General features: G+C 36.0%; 1 protein-coding gene and 1 pseudogene across 2 annotated transcripts; one reads left to right on the forward strand and one right to left on the reverse strand.

Annotated features, from left to right (window-relative positions):
* Window positions 1-205: 205 nt before the first annotated feature.
* mat1a (methionine adenosyltransferase I, alpha) lies at window positions 206-9,199 on the reverse strand. 2 transcript variants are annotated; one of them, XM_051917190.1, is made up of 9 exons: window positions 8,886-9,197; window positions 7,543-7,620; window positions 7,135-7,257; window positions 6,923-7,035; window positions 6,693-6,836; window positions 5,976-6,194; window positions 4,136-4,318; window positions 3,813-3,946; window positions 206-2,896 (listed from the first exon to the last, which is right to left on the reverse strand). In XM_051917190.1, the coding sequence occupies exons 1-9, from the start codon at window positions 8,959-8,961 to the stop codon at window positions 2,794-2,796; spliced, it is 1,173 nt and encodes a 390-aa protein (XP_051773150.1). In that variant the 5' UTR covers window positions 8,962-9,197; the 3' UTR covers window positions 206-2,793. The 2 variants fall into 2 exon arrangements, with proteins under 2 accessions (XP_051773150.1, XP_051773152.1); XM_051917192.1 differs by lacking the exon at window positions 206-2,896 and having other exon boundaries at window positions 3,809-3,946; window positions 8,886-9,199.
* A 9,026-nt stretch (window positions 9,200-18,225) lies between these two features.
* Window positions 18,226-21,655, forward strand: LOC127525017 (E3 ubiquitin-protein ligase RBBP6-like; annotated as a pseudogene).
* The last annotated feature ends 1,330 nt before the right edge of the window (window positions 21,656-22,985 follow it).

A 22,985-nucleotide genomic window follows, 5' to 3' on the forward strand; every position in this document is an offset into this window, starting at 1 on the left:
TTTGTTTATTCTTGTTTGACTTGTCAGGTGTTGTGCTTCGAATTTTGGTGACTTGTTGCAAAACTGTGTATATACTAGTAAACATATTCCTTGTGCATTATAAACTTCAATGTGCAACATAATGAAATTACTGGTTGGCATATCAGCCAATAAATTAGTCATTCATTGTGTTTAAAGACATCCATACTAACACTGGACAAATATGAAGAATTTTCCACACTTTAATTATTCACAATTATTTACATGTCAGATCTTAAATTCAATCTTAAAGACAAACACTAAAAATCTGAAAGAAAACTGTAATGAGATGGTTTACAGTGTTTTTAAGGATTAATGCCTCTGTTGAACAAATGAGATTACACAGTGGCTTCCGCACACATCTCAAGCGTGCAACATAATCTGGCTTTGTTCATAACTGAAGGACATACACACACATACACATGCTCACTCTCCAGTGGTGACAATCAATGTAAGACCAGCACAGGATCAATGTAAACAACAATATTCTCATATTAATATCCCTCTGCCATTATCCAACAATAATGAGATGATGCAGTCAAAAAAAATGAAGCATAAAAAGAAAATGTTCTTATGATGCAAGAAAAAGGCACACAAATCAGACCCTTTTAAGACTGTGAGTATATGATGAGGGGAATATGATTCTCAGACCGTAGAACATGTAAAAAGCCTAAGCTTGTAATGGTCCACAATTTCATGTGTCCTCACAACAGCAGGTTACAGCCACAATGAAAAAGCTATGAAATAGTTCATTTGGCTCAAGACAGAGAAAAAGAAATGTCTTAAAAACTGAAAAATTATTATAATTATTTTTAAATAATTTGAAATATAAAGCTGAAATGTGTTTTTTTCCCCTCCCAAAACACCCCGTCTTCCATTGATCGGAAAAATACATAGGCCTAATCCCGCCCAAAACTCGCGCCTTGAGGCAGTAGTTATGTTTCCATCCACCTATTTTAATGCGAATTTTGGAACATCGCATAAAAAACGCTGGATGGAAATGCCAATATGCGCATAACTGCTAAAAATGTTCATAAAAAACATATGCGCTCAACTGAGGCGGATATTTTTTTCCCCGATAAGAAGACATGCGCATTAACTAGCCTACGATGGAAACATTTACCGAATAAATCTCTCAATACCTCAACAGATCATGTGATCTTAAAGATGGCGGAGAGGTTTTTTTGTTTGTTTGTTTGGACGATACAGTCCGAACATTCTTAAACATTGTTTTTGAAAAAGATGTGACTTCAGTTTTTGATGGAAAACAAAATGGTTAAGTAATTACCTCCCAGGACACACGATTGCATTTCCAAACGCAAGATAGCATAGCGTTTTGTCTGAAGCTCAAGTTAGGGTACATTTACAAGTTTTCCTTTCGTTTTTCACTTTTTGACAACATTGTCAAAACAATCCCTGTTCACACGGAAATTATAAAACTCTGTATTCTGCTGCCAGGCCAGTAGTTGGCGATGTCACTTTGGTAAAGAAACACTACGCTGTTTTCACAAATTTGCATTTTTGTAGTTTTCTCGGAGACAATAATGATATCGCTTTCAAAAACATGTACTTTGAATCCCGTTTTCAAAAGTTTGCATTTTCAGGCCGCCCAAAAACAGTTGTTGTGTAAATTAACGGACAAAATGCAAAAAAAAAAAAAAAAAAAAAAAGTTGAAAATGGTGTTGTGTAAATGGCCCCTAATTTATTGTTTTTCTAAAAAAAGAGCCACAGTGGCTTCCCCCCAATTGCAGCAACTTCCATTTTTTATTACAGATATTTTGCACCAATTTCCCAGGAAGTGATTATTTTGTTCTCTAGAAAATGTGGGATGTAAATGTTGCTTTATTCGCAGATGTTTTATGCGATTTTCCAATTTTTCACACAACTTAAAAGTGCAGTATGTAATAATAACATTGGAGAGTTGTTTCCCCTGCCCCCTTCTTCTCAGACTCAAAGCTCACGCAGGTTGCCAGATTAAACAGGAACAAGCGTAATCGACAATGGAAAGCGTCAAGCCTTACACTGTAAGTGGATCAGCTAATGTATACATTTGCATTGTTTTCATTCGGTCAGGTAGAATGTGTGATCTCTGACCCAGTTCGTTTGCTGGCTTCCATGGCTGCAATACGCTGTGTTTTCCACCAACTGGCAACCCAGGTGTCGAAATACTATTGGGTAAATTGGCAGTGAGCGGGATCACACAGACCAAAACAAAAACAGACATGCTGACACTGAACGCAATTTCAAAATAGAAAAACTAGCTGTAGCATTGTTTTTCAGAGAAACAAGTATTTGAACTTAGCATGTTTCCTAAATCTCTGCAAACATATTATGGTATTTTTATGCTTTAGCACAGTCCAAAAAAAATTACATACGGCACCTTTAAATTCACAACTTTGGGTAGAAACATAGTCTTGCTGCTAAAAGAGTAATGTTTTGATACTACCACAGATGAGTCAAAGTATTTACATTTTTCAGGTAACTGATTACTGTCTCTATATGCCAACCTCGGATAGGAAAACGCATTTTAACACAAAGAAAATATGACACAATTCAGCTTTAAGGAATGATTGATTGTCATGGGTGTTGATGTGGTGAGGGATCCTTTCTCGACAGAAAAAAATGACTGGATTTAATTTCTCATGATATTTATAGTATATTCATCTAATCTGAAATATAGAATATGCCGGAGGAGAACCAAAATCAGCTGGGAGAGGAGCACAGAAGGAACGAGCAACTGAATGACTGAAGGTAGGGCTTGCACGGCTCTCTCTTTAAACCTTGAGACTCTTGGCCATCTCCCAGGGGAACTCTGATCGGCCAAAATGACCGTAGCAGGCGGTGCTCTGGTAGATTGGCCTCTTCAGGTTCAGGTCCCTGTTAGTGGAAATTAAGTTATTTAACTTTTCACCAAACAGCCGACACCTGAATCCTACCTGAACCAAAACTGTACCTAATTTATGTGCAGCAGTGCTTACTCAATATTATACTACAGTTGCATGTGGAATTGAATTAATTTGAATTAAGAGACACTTAATATAAAGTAGTACGGCCACTTAAAGTAGCCTACATTGATAGTAGCGTTACTCCCTCTGGAGGAAATATTGGGAAATGCCATGCTTTATATATATTTCACTATAAAGATAGAGCAGGGTTGTAAGTTTTTTTTTTTTTTAAATCTTAATGTGGGTTAATTAACTCACCCAAAAGCATCCTATACATATTAATCATATATTACACGAATATAACTTAGAATATTACACCTTTAGATCTGCACAAAATGGCAAGAAAGAACAAGTGAACTTTAACTAATTTATGTGCTAGTCAAAATGTGTAAGTCACCTTGTGAATAGCCTACGATTGCCTATGTAGTAAAACACAATAAATGACTAAAGTGTGAAGAATTTACAATATTGTATTACAATAGTGTGCATTATAGTGTTATTTTTAAGAGCTTAGGTTTTCACAAGAACAGTTTCCACATATTGTTTTTGTTAAATGTTGATATGTTTACATTAATATAAACGTTTTTTAATTTGGTTTCATTTCTCATCAGCTAAAATGTTACTCATGGACAAATGTAATATCATAGAATAACCCTTTATTCCCTCTCATTTTAGTGAACTAAATTTCTAAACTAAATAATGTTAATCATTTGCCTCCATTTTAACCCACCCACACAAGGTACTGAACTTAAATATTTGTTTTTTAAAGCTAAAAAATGTAAAATGTTGTGTTTGTTTCCTGAAGTGGAAGAACATAATAAGAACATATTATCTTATTAATTGTTTACCTAACAATGACACCTGGTCTGAGGTCAAAGTTCTTGTTGACAATGTGTAGCAACTCCTTCTCTGTTTTTTCCGATGAGCCGTAGGTGAAGAGGGAGATTGAAAGAGGGTGGGCGACTCCAATGGCATAAGACACCTACAGAACATATTAATTATTCACGACCCTGCTCCAGACACCAGCTCATCCATTTTATCCATATCAGATAAAATAGGTCAATATTGTGGCGAGTTGCTTGGATCAACTTTTTTTTACACAACCTTGTGTGTTTTTTAAAACTTTTTAACTTGTGAGATGTTATTGAAGATGTCTACACTTTCATCTCACCTGAACCAAAACTCTTCTGCACAGTTTGGCCTTCACCAGAGATTTAGCCACCCAGCGTGCAGCATAGGCAGCAGAGCGGTCCACCTTGGTGTAGTCCTTTCCAGAGAAGGCCCCACCACCATGAGCCCCCCATCCACCATATGTGTCCACAATAATCTTCCTACCTGTAACACCAGCATCTCCCTGAAAAGCAAAGGTTATGTTTTGGTTTAAGCAATAGTTCACCAAAAATGAAAATTCTGCAATTAATATTTGATCCTCATGTCATTCCAAATCAGTTAGCAGTTTTTTTTCCATAGGAAAAAAGAGAGAGAATTATGTGAATCATAGAACAGCTCTTCACTATGGAAGCTTGTTTCCGCCACGGAATAAGTCAATTTAAAAGATAACTGCGACTTTTTAACTCACAATTCTGTCTTTTTTGTCAGAGTTATAAACTCGCAATTGTGAGAAATAAAGTCAGAATTTCGAGATATAAACTCGCAGTTCTGACTTTTTTCTCTCATTTGCAAGTTTATATCTCGCAATTCTGACTTTATAATGTGAATTTATATCCCGCAATTCCGACATTTTTTTCTCAATTGCGAGTTTATGTCTCACAATTCTGACTTTATAACTTGCAATTGCGAGTTTATATCTCGCAATTCTGACTTTATAACTTGCAATTGCGATTTTATATCTCGAAATTCTGACTTTTTTCTCGCAATTGCGAGTTTATATCTCGCAATATTGACTTTATAACTTGCAATTGCGATTTTATATCTCGCAATTCTGACTTTTTTCTCGCAATTGCGAGTTTATATCTTGCAATTCTGACTTTATAACTTGCAATTGCGATTTTATATATTGCAATTCTGACTTTTTTCTCACAATTGCGAGTTTATATCTCGCAATTCTGACTTTTTTCTCTCAATTGCGAGTTTATATCTCGCAATTCTGACTTTATAACTTGCAATTGCGAGTTTATATCTCGCAATTCTGACTTTATAACTTGCAATTGCGGGTTTATATCTTGCAATTCTGACTTTTTTCTCGCAATTGCGAGTTTAAATCTCGCAATTCTGACTTTTTTCTCTCAATTGCGAGTTTATATCTCGCAATTCTGACTTTATAACTTGCAATTGTGAGTTTATATCTCGCAATTCTGACTTTATAACTTGCAATTGCGAGTTTATATCTCGCAATTCTGACTTTTTTCTCTCAATTGCGAGTTTATATCCCGCAATTCTGACTTTTTTCTCACAATTGCGAGTTCATATCCTGCAATTCTGTAAACTCGCAATTGCAAGAAAAAAAGTCCAAATTGTGAGATGAAAAGTTAAAATTACCTTTTTTTTTTTTTTCTTTTTTTTTTATTCAGTAGCAGAAACAAGCTTCCATACTTCACTTCTACTGAAGCTCGTGTCTAGTCTGCACTTGTGCCCAGATTCAAAATGGCGCACGATGTTTGGCTACAACAAATGTGAGAACCAGTGCCGTTTTAGCGTCAGTGATGTTGACAGCTTTGACATATAGTAAGTGAATATTTTTAATGAATAATGATTTAAATTCAGCCTGTTCCTCACACAAATCTATCATATTGCTTCAGAAGACTTGGAATATAGTGAACAAGTAATATTGACTACTATTATGATGGGTTTTTTTTACTATTATGATGGGTTTTTATAATGATCTATTGTTGCAAGACGAGCTGCATAAAGATTCTTCTAAAAATTCTAAGGTTTGAAACGGCATGAGGGTAAATAAATAATCACTGAATTTTCATTTTAAGTGAATTAATCCTTTAAAAGTGCATTAAACATACAACATATTAAACCATAGAAAGACAGAAGGGGCTCACCTGAGGCCCTCCGATGACAAAGCGCCCACTCGGCTGCAGATGGTAGACGGTCTTGTCGTCGATATATTTGGCTGGCACCACAGCTTTGATGACCTTCTCCTTCAAAATACGCTTCTGCTCCTCCAGTGAAATGTAGTCGTCATGTTGGACGGAGATGACCACTGTGTGGACACGCAAAGGAATCACAGCGCCATTTTCCTGCTTGTAGTGCACAGTGACCTGAAGTTGTGGAAAACATATAAAGGAACACATCTGAAGTCATTGTTTCAACTGACATGTACAACATAAGGAATGTGAAGAACTTTGGACATTTCCTGCTGGATGGTCTGAAAATGGCAGAACTCTAAAATAGACCAGAGGTTTCAGCTTCCTGAGTGTTGCCCAGCTTGAGTTGCTGGCATGCTCCTGAGATTGACGGGTGCACAGCCGTGTCCTCTGTCCCACTGGGAAAAGTAAGGATCGGGGGCCCTGGATGTCATGCTGGGGGTCATTTTCTTTCAAGCATTAAAAGAGACCGCCTCATGGTCACTATCTTGCTCAACAGCCGTCACACCTATTGGCCAATGTACTGGTTCAATGAACACTCGGCTGATAAGATAGCATGGTCAATGTCAGTCAGGGTCTCTGAACCTGCACATTGTAGACTCACAATTTTATCAACTTGCAATTGTAAGTGTGCAAAAAAAGAACTAAACATTTCACTCTAATATTGCTGACCTGAGTTTTTGAGTCTGGGCGGAGCCATGGGATGGTGCCATCCCGCCGTAGCTCAGCCATTTTAGCGTTGAGTTTGTGAGCGAGGACAATGGTGAGCGGCATGCACTCCTCTGTCTCATCAGTGGCATAGCCAAACATGAGCCCCTAAAACACAACGGAAATGCAATATGAAGATATTTATCACAAATGATGTGCTCAAACACATTTTTACGCTTCCATTGTGTTCAGACCTGGTCTCCAGCCCCAATATCTTCCTCATGTCTGTCAACATGGACGCCCTGCGCTATATCAGGAGACTGCTGCTCGAGAGCCACCAGAACATTGCAGGTTTTATAGTCAAAACCTGAACAGAGGGAAGAGCAAAGAGTGGAGGAATAAAAATTGGTGGATGAGTTAGTAAAGACCTAAAGTACCAATAATGATCAAAAAATTTGATGCTGACCTTTTTCGGAGTTGTCGTAACCAATGTGTTTAATGGTGTCTCGCACAATTTTCTGGTAGTCCACGTTGGCACGAGATGTGATCTCACCACAGAGAAGTACCATACCAGTCTTACAAACAGTCTCTGATGATTAAAAGTGTTAATTAGTCAAACAACCCATGATGAAAGGAAATCGCCACTGTATAATTTATTGCTAGCTTGAATTTGGACATGGGGATGTTATCCATTTAAATGCCGTTTAACTTTACGGATAGAAAGAGTACAAGAAATGGTCACTCTATAACAAACAAGAGTCGAGATAAGTGACCAACTGTTGGACTATGAACTTTCAAAGAATATTTTGACAGACGTGTTTATACAGAAAGCCTTCACATGTTTATTTTGTTTGTGATTAAAAAGTTCACTCACCACAGGCCACTTTAGCATCCGGGTCCTGCTTCAAGTGTGCGTCAAGAACTGCGTCACTGATTTGGTCACAGATTTTATCTATTAACAAAATCACACTATTATAAAAACAAAGTTATGTAATGGCTCAGATTAAGGTTCAAGTGTATGCTTAGTGTTATAACACCAGAAAGTTTCGGTTTAAGACTTTTAATGTCTCTCCTATAGCAAGACTCTCTATGGGACACAGGAACCCCAACAAAACATAACCACAGCTGAGCAGCTGGAGGACAATACCAGTGGTCCTCTCCTTTCAGAATCATTCACTCAGTTTATATTTGGGCTGCTAGCTGAGGCAACAGCTTAGGTGAGTTACATCAGAAACTACACTGTCAAAAACAACATCTCAGGTGATAATACGAGACAAACAAGTCAAATCTATGAGATCGCTTCAGTCTGGAACATTATGGAATCGATTTTCTGTGTCTTGCACATGTGCGCCTATTGATTGATCTGCTGAAATATGTGCTGATGGGAGAAGTTTAGCAAGACTCAAAATTTGTTCAAGTGAACCAGACAGGTTAGTTTGCAGTGTTGCAAAATCTGTCTACGAGGAACCAGACTAGATGAGATTATGCACTTAGAATCATTAAAAGTCATTAAGTTTTCTGTAAAGCAGCTTTGTAATATTAGGAAAGCATACTTGACATCTGACATCAGGAGTGCAGCATATGAAACTGTCTATAGCACTTTGGCCTTGTATCATGACATGAGAGAACCGCAATATGGTTGATAAGAAATGTGAGGTCTGGCAAGTTCCCACACAAGACCGAAATAAACTAAAGCAAAATCTGTTGGTATACAGGTGCGCCAATGATTGACTCACATCCATAGACGGCCATGGGATGGTGTGAAAATCAAATCATTCATTGCATCAGTAAGTTCATTATTAAATAAATCGCTTAGTATATAAGTAACTGAGAAAATCCTCTCAGTGATATGCTGTAATTTAACACCCCCTGTAAAAGTCATGACCCCTAATTGACTATTTTTGTCTACTACACTTTCGCTCAATGAAATACCTGCTGAGCACATGGTACTGTCAAAGTATTGTTACTAAAAGTGATGAATGAACCTTATTGAACTGTTGCTTAACCAGAACGGTTACTTAACCAGCTTACCACTTCTACAGTATATGTGCTCCAATGACTTGTCGAGGCAGGTGAATTAGTCTATAGGTGCATGTCTTTAGGCTTTTTCTCCATGCAAGTGCACATGCACCGAATCAATAAACAGTGCAACAGTTCATACTACAACATTTAAAAGCACAGTTTAATTTAAAAGTTCAGGGAAAGATTGAAAATCACCTGGATGGCCTTCTCCCACCGACTCCGAGGTGAACATGAAGGATCCGTCATCGTGAACGTCATTCAGTCCTTCCATGTTTGCCAGCAACTAAACAGATCTTCAAAATCAACAGGACAAAATAATCTATTAAAGGTTCAATAATTTTCCTCCAACTGTGGCAGAAGCAGGCCAAGTATGCAGACCTCCTTATAGTCCTGAGGGTACAGAAAGAAAGAAAGAGAGGTTTGCTGATAGATCACAGACTATATAACACACAACCTCGTCTCGAAGCAAGTTTGCCCCTATATATGGCAGAAAGAAAACACACACACTAAGCTTTACTCACTCTCTCACTCACAAACATACACACATACACACACACACGTGTCATGTGAACGAGTGGGGCAGACCATTCCAGGGGGTGTTGTTTGGGGGGAGGAGATTCAAACTTTTAGAAACTCTCTGTTAACCCCTTGTGCGCTCCGCTCTGGCATGGGAAGGTTTTTTGGGGGGTGGGAGGACTGCTGTTGTCAATGGAAACAGTGGACAGTTGTGTGTTAGAAACCATCCTTCTATCTTTCTTTTAATCCGTATCAGGGCTTACAAATAGACCTGAGGGTGATTTACGATAAACTTTGCGGAGAACTTATGACAACTGATATCAGATCTGAAGAGGTGTGATGAAGTCTACTGCAGGTGTGATTGGATGATATAACACTCCTCTCATTGAAAAGCACATGTGATTGGCAAAAAATTGAATTCATGGTTGTGTAATAAATGCATTGCAAAACCCTTTTAAAAACATTGTGGTTTAACATATAACAATCAAGATCAGTTCCAAGACATGTTGTGGTGAAATTTGTTAAATTTTGAACTGTCTGCTCAGACAGTGCTTATAATGTGTAACGTCTTGACGTAATGATATGCCCCCTTTTTATTATTATTTTTCTTCTGTCAGTTTTAGATTGAAGACTTCAATGTGATGATGGATGTTTCATTCTCAAATACTTGCTCTAATGTTATTGGCTGATAAAAGCAGGTTTAATAGTTAATAGTTTATTGTCATTTAGATGCTTACAAAGGTTTTATTACTGTAATTGCAGGGCCCTCCCCTAATATAATCCCATGCCTTGCTGTCAAAGGCACAATAGTGACAAGGCAGGATTGTGATCTTAGTTACTTTCTAGTTCTTTAGGCACCCCCACATGGGGTTAAACCAACAACATTTGTGTTTGAGCAGAAAGACAAACAAAATCTATAGGAACCTATAGGAATGGCCTATATAATTTTACTGAACTGGCTGAAACTTGGATTGCTTATATGCTGAATAAATGTACTGATGCTTGTCTTTGAATAGATTTGTTTAACATGAACATTATAATATAGAATTTTCGAGTGAACAAATACGTCAATGAAGTGAGATGGTGAGACAAAAGTCAATTTGTTGTTGAACTCTCAACCTGACACATGTGGCATATGAAATGAACGCTGAGAGAAAAATCAGATCATTAAATCCATTGACAATTTTTTTCACCAATTATATTGAACAATTAAAGAAAATCATTTTTAATCATTATTATTAAACTATGAAATGATTCATTGTTTAAAAAAAAAAACACTTATTTTTACTTAAACCTTAAACAGAAGCATTGATTCCTCGTGTCATGTAAACTACACATGGACAAACAGGTGAGCATGTGAGACCACACTTCATGGACTATGATCCTTCAGCTGTGAGTAGATGTGTGGTAGCTGTTCAGCAATGGTCCAACAATTTTGTCTGAAAACAAACTTGACCAAACCGGATTAGATAATTCAACGGATGCAAGCGGGGCTATAAATGAGCTATTTTAAAAGTTCATGGTAACCAGTTCTGTCATGCATGTGTATATACCTGAGTGGTCCACTCCTGAATACACCTATGATAGATTATTTCATGTCCAAAAATCCACAGCTATCGCTGTTTTTTGAAATCACATGGAGAAAAATATAGACTTCTCCATTCTGCTGATAGATCTGTTTTTGTTGTCATTATAATTTAATCTCTAAATGAATGCAGGTGACTCGGAAATTAAAAGTTTATATTTTTCTGAAGCCGATTTAATTTTGGAACCCAGTTTTAAAGTTTGTTTGTTTTTTACGATCGCTAGGACACATTTCTCAGTACTTAGGTCATTTTCAACTTTCAACTTGGCACAGTAGTTAATTTCACATTCAAAATGCACTAAAACTACCAAAACACTTCAACCACGTCTCAAATAATCTCATTCTTCTGCAGCACTAGCAAAGTTTTTCACCCAACAAACACATTTTGTCAATCATAAACAGACCTAAAAAACCCAAAAAACTAACATCTGGTAGCATTACTGTATAATGTTATTTGTTTTTTTGTTTTTTTTTAAATAAAATTCTTTTACAAAACAAAAATGACACTTACTGCTGTTTAGAATTCACTGCGGTGTATTACATGGTCCATGTTTACATTATAGTACAAAATTATTGTTTTCCCCTTTTGAATGGATTATGGACAGACTAATACCTGTGTAGGTGTTCAGTTACATCTAATTGCTTTGGTGGTATTTGAATTTTTTAGATTCAGAATTTCAATATGGTGTTATTGCAGAAATGTTGCAAATTTTTGTCTTATTCATTTTTGTGTTGTGCTAGTTTTGAACTGTAAGTTTAACACTTTTGAAAAGAGTATGTAAACGTGCAAATTGACCAACGTGCAAAAAAAAAAAAAAAAAAAAAAAAACTAACATCCATGGAACATTTCTATTGTACAAAAGGTTCTTTATAGCGGAAAAAATGAGTTTTTTTTTTAATTAAAATGCTCTTCACACTAGGAAAAAAATGGTTCTTTCAAGAACTGTTCACTGAAAGGTACTTTGGGGAACCCAAAATGGTTCTTCCATGGCATCAGTGTGAAAACCCCCTTTTGGAACCTTTATTTTTAAGTGTACATGTTAATATTTTGAAGATACACGACAAACATTGTGACAACAGCGATGTGTCTTTTGGGATAAGTATGTGTAAATTTTGCAGACTGTCTGGATGTGATTTTGACCCATTCCTCAAAACAGTTTTTTCAGCTTGTTCAGTTTAATGTGTTGACCCAACTCAGTTTTCAAAAAAAAAAAAAAAAAAAAATTTTCAACTAGTCTGTGATGAGGAAAATTGTAGGACATTCACCTTTCTTTTCATGTGTCACCCTAGTGTTCATTTGTCCTCTTGTTTGAGATCATTATCCAGCTGAAAGATTAACTTTCTTTGACTCTTTAGTTTCAGCCAACTGTAACACATTCTCGCATGGCATTTCCATCCATTTAACAAGACGCATAATCCTTCTACTAAGAGAAATGTGATGCCATAATCATATTGTAATTTAGACATTTTGATGTGTGGGCATTGTTGGATCTTGACTAAGAAGATTTTTACTAAAAAGCTCTATTTTGTGGTTATCTCACCACAACGGCTTATCCTGCTATGCTAATGGGCTTTTTGGCAAACTTCAGATTTGGCTTCTTTTGTTTCAGGCCTCTGTCATGCAGAGCTTTGTTCACTGGTGCACCTTTACAGGGTAGTCGGTTTCTGGCTTGTTCAAAGTGATTAATGGCTTCTCTGTGTCCATGCTTATAAATGTTTTTCTGATTCTAGGAAGAGTTTTGAGGAGCAACCTTTTGTAGGCATCGCTGTGTGTTTAGTTTTATCCCTTTATCCAGAATATGATTCCAGTTGGTGTGGGTGAAGTGCATAAATTTCGTTTCCTCAGTAAGTGAAGGTGTTATTGTTGCTTCTGCTTTAGCAGGAGAGAAACTTAATACTTTTTTTTTATCCTAGTAACATATTTTATGGCTATTACATAAAATATTAGGTCTCAATTTAGTGTCTTTGTACTAACATTTAAATTAACCATTTAAAACCCTCTATGGTACGGTGTTGCCTCCAGGCAACAAGGTCTATTTTAGTTTGTTTTTAATCAAATAAGGCACCAATTGATTAATCAAATGTATCTCAGGACAGAATAACTCAAATACTAATCAATAAAAGTGCAAAAAAAGACCAAAACATGACCAACAGGGGCCCATTTTGTGTCCTGTTTCAGCACATGGCTCCATATTTTCTCCAATGAAAAGTGCTTTTTTCATTTGTTTGTATCCATTTAATCACCCACAAAAAATATGAGTCCCCTTCACTGGCAAGTAAAGAAGTATTTTCAAGAACTTTACATTATATATCATCAAATGTTTTAGAGAAAATAACAAAAAACTGTGTATTGGCAACATTGTTCCATAATGGAATCGCATAAGGCCATACAGGCATAATAGGTATGAATACAAATGTATTATATTTGTAAGGAAAAGAGCTAGAATTATCTAAATATATTTGCATTTTCACATGATTTTGTAATGCTCTTATAAGAATAGTAATTCACATACTTTATCTGCATATATTATGATCTGCACATTTTCTATAGCACTTCAAAAAGGTATAAAACACAGGTAGCACAGCCAGTTGAAGAGGGTGATGATGAGGGGTCATACTGTGATGAGGAAGATGAAATCATAGTGACAGTCCGTCAGGGAGAGAGTGAGGGTGAGAGAGAAGATGGAGATGAGGATGAAGATGGATATGATAACTTGATAATAACATAATAATATATTAGTTTGGTAATACTTGTGTTCCACTATGGTACAGTGTTGCCTGAGGGCAACAGCTGGATATAAAATGTTACTTTTTATTAAATATGAAACTTTTAATACATTAAAAACTGGATACATTTGTTTGTTCATGTGTCTAGTTAAAGAAATTGATGTTTTCAATAAATAAATTTCTTTTTTCTATATGAAAATGCCAAATGTTTCAATTTTTCCATTGTGGTACAATGTTGCCTCGAGGCAACAACCTTATAAAAAATAAATAAATTAAAAATGTATGAAAATGTTTATTGATTTTGTTAAAGTGTCCAATTTTAAGCAGGAAAAACAACACAAATAATTTTTTCCTCATTGATATCATATTGCATACCAATGCATCTTTTGTGTACATACTGTATATGTTTTTACATTGTACTTATATTTATTAATTATATATGCTTAATTAATTTCCTTAACCCACTCTTAAACCTAACCAGACCACACCTAACTTTACCTGTATCCCTCCTCAATACAGCAAAAGTGTTTTGGCTTCCACTTTATTTTACAGTATGTGCATTTTTAATGTACTTACAGTGTACTTACCCACAATAGTACTGAGTAATATAAGGTAACTTCATAGATTGAGTTAAGGTTTAGGGGAAGTTTAGGGATAGTACCTAGTTAGTGTCATAACTACAATAAGTACATAGTATGTTCATGCGAAACATTGTACCTAACAAATTTTTTTTTTTTCATGAAAGTACAAAGACACCTAAAGTTTGACAATGTATAATGTTGATCTACAGTGCTTAGAAATACAATAGGCTTATATAAAACTCTTTTAATACAGCATGTTGATTTGTTTTTCGCCTTTACGTTAGTCAGGTCAGTTTTTGTATCAAGATTGTGATGTAATTGTGGCAGAAATACACAGGTTGAAAGGTTGATGTTAGTCGAGGTGACAAGCATATGTTTATATTTTGTCCCAGTTCTCCCTATAAAAAACATACGTGGCAGCTGCTGGTTGGTGTCCAGTGATAAACACAACTAGTTACCTGCCTTGCCCCTTTTTTTTTTTTTTTTTTTTAAAGGTAAACTCTTTTGATAAGCATGGAGGAGTGAAATGCATCAGCCAATGGCTAACTGAGACTAGAACGTTTAGTAGGTGGGGTACGTATGCTTACTGCTGATTGGGTGTAACCTAGACACGCTCACACATATGGGTAAGACAGAAACTCTTGAAAGTGCTCCAGTGAGGTGGACCTAGGTGAACTTTACAGCTGGTGCTGGGTGTGAAACCTAAGCACCAGATGGATTTGAGACTGTGCCTCAAATTATGATCTTTCATTATGAACACAATGGATTAATAAACTCATGCAGTCTCCACCCCAAAACTCTCTGTGATTTCATTACCAGTTTAGAACCTTTAAACTTAACTGTTATTTTATTAAAAATACAATAAACCACAGAGACTGTGTTACTACTTAATTATCACAAGTGTCATTATCATTACTGTAATAATCAACTAGAATTACTGCAGCTACAGTTACCACTAACAAATGAAGGAGGTTTCCCACATTGCCTCGGTAGTGGGCTGGAATGCAGCAGCTGCAGGAGAGGGTGGGATGTTGGGACAACTTTCATCTCAGCACATTCCAGCCTACAGCAGCCAGAAGCAAATGGCCTCTGCCCCTCTCCCCTAAAAATAACCATTACCACCAAAACAGAGCTGGCCCAGATCCACTAACCTAACTGTATCATCTTACATAATCAAGTTCTTAACACTTGTAAGCAAACACACCCAGGACGGACTGTGTAATGTAATGGAAAGGAGCTCAGGACTCTGACTGTGTTCACTTTATTTGTCAAAAAGATAACTTTATAGTATGAAAGCCTCAATATATGAACAAAAAATATTGTTCTTATCTCATATTTGGGGGTTGAACCACCATATGATTATCCTCATGCAAGGGGCCCCCATTCCAAAATTTAATGCAACTTTATATTTTCAAGCATAAAAATGGCAAATGAGCCATAGAGTAATACAGTGATGCCATCTACTGGCTGTAGCTGGAATTTCATGTTATTTTAATTTTAAAAGTGTTTGTTCTCCAGTTGATGGCAGCAGTCTTCCATTAAACCATGGCACATTGTCCATGTTATCTCTATGAAAGAAAATGAGAGATGTGGATCTTTTTTAAAGTGAACTTTGCATATTTTATTATTTTTTTTAATAAAAAAAAAAAATATGTTTTTTATTTATATAAATATAAAAGAAAATACCTTAAATCCTCCCAACACTGCCCAAATGTAGAGTAAAAACATTAATAATGTAAGTGATATTACATTTGTTTTTTTTTTGTTTGTTTGTTTTAAAAGCATTATTATGTTACAAAATCACATTTTATTGTCTGGAGACCCCAACATCCTGAGTGTACATCCCAAAACAATAGCTCACAAGGGTTAATTTATGGAAAAAATTAATATTATTAATGTGTCAAAATGTGACAAATTATTTATTTATTTATTGCTTAAGTAGTTTAAACCTTTCCACAGACCCCTGGTCTAGAGCACCAGGACTGCAGTGACATAACTACATTTGAATACAAAGCAGTAACAGATGCATGAAATAACAAAAACAATTTTTTTTGTATGGATAGATCTTATCCACAGCAGAGAGTCCCATGGTCTCTGATCCAGAGGACTGTGATGTTTTTACATACATTTCTCAATACTATAGGTCACTTTTTCAAAATGCTCAACACAGTTCTCCAAACCAACTTTCAACTTGGCACAGTTAATTTCACATTCAAAATGCATTAAAACTACCAAAACACTTCAGTGTCTCAAATCAACTCCTTTTCCCATAACACTAGGTTTTCAACCAACAAACACACTTTGTCACTCATAAAACAATGTGCTTAAAAAAACCCACTAAGAATGTGTAGCATTACACAATGTGTTATTTTGTAATGTTTCTTTACAAAACAAGAATGACACTTTCTGCTGTTTAGAATTCACTGATGTGTGTTACATGTCATGTTACAATACAGCACAAAATTATTCAGACGTTTTGCCCTTTTTGTATAGATGGTAATGCAATTGAAAGTCTAACACATGTGGTGCAGCTACATCTAATTGTTTTGATAGTATTTCATTTTTAGATTTGGAATATATTTCAATATGGTATTACTGTAGAAATGTAGCAAATTTCTATTTTATTCAGTTCTTTATTATGTTAGGTTTTGATCTTAAGTTTAACAGTTTTCTGCACATTGGCTTATAGGTATAGGTAGAGTTTTGGCAGTGGTTGTGTCTAAGTGAGAAATGTATTCATGTCATTTGAACGATGTAGTCATTGAAAGCATTTTGTCCCAAAGCAGTTAAGAATGATCCACAGTTTTGCCCACATGTGCTCACTGTGTGAAGAGTTTTGAAAACGTGACCCAAGTATTGAGAAATGTGTCCAAACGATTGTAAAAGACTGTAAAAAGGTAAATGTCATGCCAGCTGCTCAAAGTACAAGGCAGTACATTTGCCTGTAGAGGGCAGTAATGTGCTATATAAGCCCATCATACTGACATGACTAAAATTTCTAATATTTTTAATCTCATTAATATATATGAAATATTATTTTAGGATTAAAGCACCCTGTCATATTATGAAATTAGATGTTTTTCTTCGATGAGCAAGATTAGTTTGATTTCGTGATTGTGAATAAATCAGGTTTCTTTTAAACAGTGAATTTAGATCATGAATTCTCATTATTGTAATAATTTCATTTCTAGATGTTCTATTTGGTTTTCAGCTGTTAATTTCTGTGTGTTCCATAATCAGCTGGTCACGTTAAATTCCTCAGTATACACTTTCAAATGTGATTGGTCCATGTGGGATTAAAGAGATTAGGAATTCTTATCAGAATTAGTTGTAGGGCTACAGTGATGTAAATTAAAATGATTGAAATGCATTTAGATTATGGAATTCTCTTTTATTAAAGCTGCTGTCCCTAACTTTTTTTTGGTTAAAAATGATCCAAAATCAATTTTTGAGCATGTACATAACCAGTCAGTGTTCAAAACTATCCCCTTACCTTAGCCCGATTCACAACAGTAAGCTTGTAATAATGTTTTATAATTCGGGTGGTACTGGTGGGTTTCCGCGGGAAATTCGAGCATGTCATTGCGTCACGTCTGTATACATGAAGAACGAGTCCCAGCTAGTAGCTACATCGCATGTGAGGATGATCATTTATTGTCTTTTCTCACAGCAGCTGCAATAATTAAACTTATCATTTTGATGGCAGATTGTATGGTATGACAAATTAATGTTAGAGATTAGATATATAGGTAATGCTGATACACTAAATAGCCTACACAGTCACGCAATGCTGATGTTGTTAACATTAACATTGAGAAAGTATAACAATAATAATAATTTGCACAGTTTGATGTGATATGAGCTAAGCGGTCCTCAGATTTAATCACCATTGGCAGCGCGATTTATTGTAATGTTTTTTTTTCCCCCCTCAGTTGGTCAGAACAAAAGTGGCAGACATGTTACTTACTTGTTCAGATTACATTTTCCGTTGAAAATTCTTATGTTGGGCATCCTTCATGACTACAATCCGTGATTCCAAAGTACAGTATCCACACAGGTGTAGTGATTGACAGCAAACATGATTCATCCGCGCTGAGGAGCCGTGCCGAGGCACAATGCACCTACAGATAATAATTCCGCAAACAACTGCAATTGCAGGTTTCAAACAGAGATGGCGACAAAGAGGCAAAACTACGGACTGCAGCTTTAATTGAAAATTGAACAAATATGATTCAGGTGATAAACACCAGCTTGTGTTTTCATTTTTAAAGTGTTCTGTCACGACTGCGATGACTATTTTTTTAGACGCGCTTGATAATTTTCCATGGCAACGTTCTGTTTGGTGTTTTCTGTAAACCTGACCGTGTCATCAGCATCTCCACATCCTCCGTGGAGACCGTTTTCGACGATTATTGAGCTGATAGCGGAGTTCATCGATTGATCGCTGGCTTTTCCCTTCGCGATTGTGATCAGATCAGTTTTATTTTTTGTGTGGTGAATCTGAGCACAAGGACATGCCTTGTGTTCACTATAAGTTTCGATGTAAACTTACCCACGACACGGTCCCGTTTGAAGGACTTCACATCACTCTGAGAGAGTTGAAACGACAAATTATAAAGCGCGAGAGACTGAAGCTCTGTGACCTGCAGATCAGCAGCGCTCAAAGTAATGAAGGTAAGTTGAGCTAGAGATCAGACAAACTAAACCAGACGTTATCCTTTAGTAGTGCTAGTACTGTGGCGTTATTATGACAGTGTCAGATAATAATATCTTTGTATTTTCATATTGACTTGATTAGAAGTGATTATGTGCGAGAAACTAATGGTTTTATTGGTGTTTTGCTGTCAGAATACACTGATAATGAAGGCCATCATCCCCAACAACACGTCAGTCATCATCAGACGAATCCCTGCTGCTGGGCTGAAACCTACAAACAAAAGATTTATCAAGTAAGTCACGTGACACAAACTCATCAATCATTTAGATGTAATATGTGACCCTGGACCACAAAACCGGTCATAAGGGTCAATTTTTTTAAATCACCTGAAAGCTTTCCATTGATGTATGGTTTGTTAGGATATTACAATATTTGGCCGAGATACAACTATTTGAAAATCTGGAATCTGAGGGTGCAAAAAAAATTCAAATATTGAGAAATTAGCCTTTAAATTTGTCCATATGAAGTCCTTAGCAATGCACATCCACTCGCAAAAATAAATTTTTGATATATTTACGGTAGGAAATTTACAAAATGTCTTCATGGAACATGATCTTTACTTAATATCCTAATGATTTTTGGCATAAAAGAAAAATCGATAATTTTGACCCATACAATGTATTGTTGGCTATTGCTACAAATAAACTTGTGCGACTTATCGTCAGACTGTTATTGGTGTTTAGTCATTTGAACTCTTTGGTGTTTTATTTTGCAGTAATCGGACTGAGCCATCAAGTGGATCTTCAAAAACAGTATGTAGAAAAGCTGTTGAATTGTCTTTTATGTTTAATATGTCTAATAAGTCCCTTTGGAAAAGTTTTTAATTGAATATTTAATTCTTATAGTCATTTTTTTACTTTTGCTCGTTTTCCATTTTGATGTCTATTTTTATTTCTAACGTATGGAACATTGGCAGCTGGCTCCTCCAGGTCATGACAGATCAATGTTCACTATGTTTTAGTGTGTTACACTATTTTTGATCGAAAGCCTTTTGCTTGTTGTGAGATGAAGGTAGGACCAATTCAACGGTACAGTTTTAAATAATATTTCATTCTATTTTCATGCACTATTGTACATTTTCTGTATGGATAAACCACATTTGCTGTATAATAATTGCCATGTTATAAAATAAAATTAAATGAAGTCCCTGGCGTTCAAAGCGATTCATTTTGATTGTGTTTCTGTGGACAAGCGTCTCGTTCATGTCTCTGTGTATCTCATTCATGTCTCAAACCTCTAGACTGACTGACCTCACTGTTGTCCTAAATAAGTCTTGAGTCTCGTCATAGAGGTAAACTCTTTCCGTTAATGTTTATTTCAGCAGCAGATTGGTGATTCTTCACCTGTTTCACTGGATCACCTTTTAAAGGTATTGAATTAAGTGAGAAACACTCTCTGCTGCACTGTATTGAACTTCAGTGTTTGGATTTAAGTGTCATAAAGAAGACGGCAAAAGTGTTTATGCAGACTATCAAAACACAATGTACAGTGAAGTTGCTTGTGCAAAGTCAAACTGAGCAGAAATCACACAATGACACACAAGCAGGAGGTTTCAGCATATCAGTGATAAACATTAAAACATGCAAATGCCTGTGAAACAGACTGAGAATCTGGCTGAGGCAAATGCATCAGAGGAGGACAAAATAAAAGCTGTCATGTACCAGTCCAGTCTGTGCTATTATTCCAGCAGGTGAGTGTTCAGACATTGACAGGGTTTGAAGTTGAGATATTTGAGAAATGCTCATGATTCTGACATTTATCAGTGATGCAATGAAGCTGCTTGGACTGCTTCCACCAAACTACATCTGTTTCCGCTGTGGGATCCCTGGACATCACATTAAAAACTGCCCAACCTATGGGGTAACTGAGCTTTCAAAGATCACAGCTGTGAACTTGAGCTCTTTTGTCCATGAATCTGATTGTTTGGTCAGCGTTCGAATGTCACTCGTGAATTCACAGGACAAAGATTTTGTTCCTCGTAAACGCATATAGAAATGCGCAGGGATTCCTAGTAGTTTCCTGGTGGAGGTGGATGATCCTCAGAGAAAGGGAGTCATGATGGACCGCAGAGGGAAATATGTCATTCCCATTATGGATGCGTGAGTAAACTGTACTTGGCATTAATGCATGCAATCTCAGTTGCCATCATGATACACAACGTGTGTTTGTGCTTGATGTGTTCAGTGAGGCCTATGCTATTGGGAAGAAAGAGAAGCCGCCCTTCTCTGTCCAGAATGAGACTTCATCCTCATCTTCATCAGATCCAGTGCCTGACGCACTGCTGTGTCTGATCTGTAAGGATCTGCTGACTGATGCTGTGATGATTCCCTGCTGCAGGAGCAGCTACTGTGATGAATGTGAGTCAGTTCAAGCAAACATCAGTCTGTTTTTTGACAAAATCCAACACAATCTTTCGGTCTCAGGTATCAGAATGTGTTTGCTGGAGTCTGATGGACATGTTTGTCCTACCTGCAGACAATCAGATGTTTCTCCTGATGCTTTGGCAGCAAACACTGTTTTGCGTCAAGTAAGACTTTAAACCCTGTTTCTTGTTGTTCATCTTCTGTATAGTTCACGTCAAAAGTATTTTATGATTCTTTCTCACACAGGAGGTGAATCATTTTAGTAATGGAACCAGATCTTTGCAATTCTACCAAAGTCCAAACCACAGCCGTCGATCCCGGTCACCCATTCCGGAATCCTCATCAAACAGAGGTCGAGATGTGAGAAGAAAACGTTCCCGTTCCAGATCTCCTCTAAACAGCACTGACAGTGTCTCACCTGCTTCTCAGTTGTAGAGAGAGCGCAAATGCACCAAATATTATACTGAGGCTTATCATAGTCCAAATATAGAGCAGAGGAGACCACGTTACTGAGAGACTTTTGTATTTTCCATGTAGTGTTAAGTGGTATTGAAAATTAAACATATATATGGCAGAATGGCGGTTGTCTTTTTGTGTTTTTAAAGCTTTGAACTTTCACTCACAAACTCGTATTATACTAATATTAGTTCCCATATGACAAACTAGTAACAGTCAATTAAGTGCATAATGATACTGCATGGAATCAGTGGTCAGATGTAACATCAGCTGTGAAAAATTTCCCATCTGGAATTTTCACCGGTCTGGAGTTTGCAGTTATGATACACAGTTATGTAAACTGTAAATAACATTTATTGCACGGTTAATATATCAAGAATATGGCCTGAAGAAGAACAAAATATATATTAATGTCAGACTCTGATAAACATAATTTGATTTGTTTGAAAAACTTTGGGTTTCAGCCATAATTTTTTATGTTAGAACAGGTGAAAATATTATTTTGCAATTCTAATTACAATTCTAAATAAAAAAACATTTCATGTATTAATAATAAAATAATATTCCCATTAAAGGGATAAAGTAGCACAGTTTAAAAAAGCATTGCTTGCCTGAAATTTACCGTACTATAAAAATGCAGTGACAACTTTTCGGTCATTAAGAGATGACAGTTTGCTGCCTAATAGAAAAATAATAATACATCTGATCTATTAAAGGGTAATGTGTCAGTTTAAAAAAATCCTGTTAAATTTATGAATTAAAAATGCAGTTACAAACTTTTAGTCATTAAGAGACAACAGTTTGGAGCCTGTAATTTAAAGTTTTGATCAAACTTGATATGATGTTAATATAGATATATAAATTGGTATTTCCTATGCTATAAAAACACAAATACATACAGACGTTGTATACGAGGAAATACAACACATTATTTTTTTATGTTGTATACGAGGAAATACAACACATTATTTTTTTATGTTGCTCTGCAAATTCATACCCAGGACGTTGAATAATCCAGTGCTAATAAGCCTTAGTTTAAATAGCGACTATACATTTTTTTGTCCATTTTAAAATACTTCAAAAGTATAGAGCCTTTTGGCAGCCATTTTATGTTTCTGTGGCTGAATGTGTTTAAATGCTTGTGTTTAAACTCTTTGAGAAAACCAGGTTTGATGCTAACACTGTGTTAATCATAAGAATGTCTCATATGAGGTATGTGAAAATCCCTCAAAAAAATAACTATTTAATCCTTTTTATGGCCTATGCCTTTTTACTAGTATATTAAACTACATGAATGAAAGATTGGTAAAACTTTTGCTCAAACGCAGTACATATTTATTGTTGCCTGTC

This window comes from Ctenopharyngodon idella, chromosome 13 (genome assembly GCF_019924925.1).
Source record: "Ctenopharyngodon idella isolate HZGC_01 chromosome 13, HZGC01, whole genome shotgun sequence".
NCBI classification, from domain to species: Eukaryota; Metazoa; Chordata; class Actinopteri; order Cypriniformes; family Xenocyprididae; genus Ctenopharyngodon; species Ctenopharyngodon idella.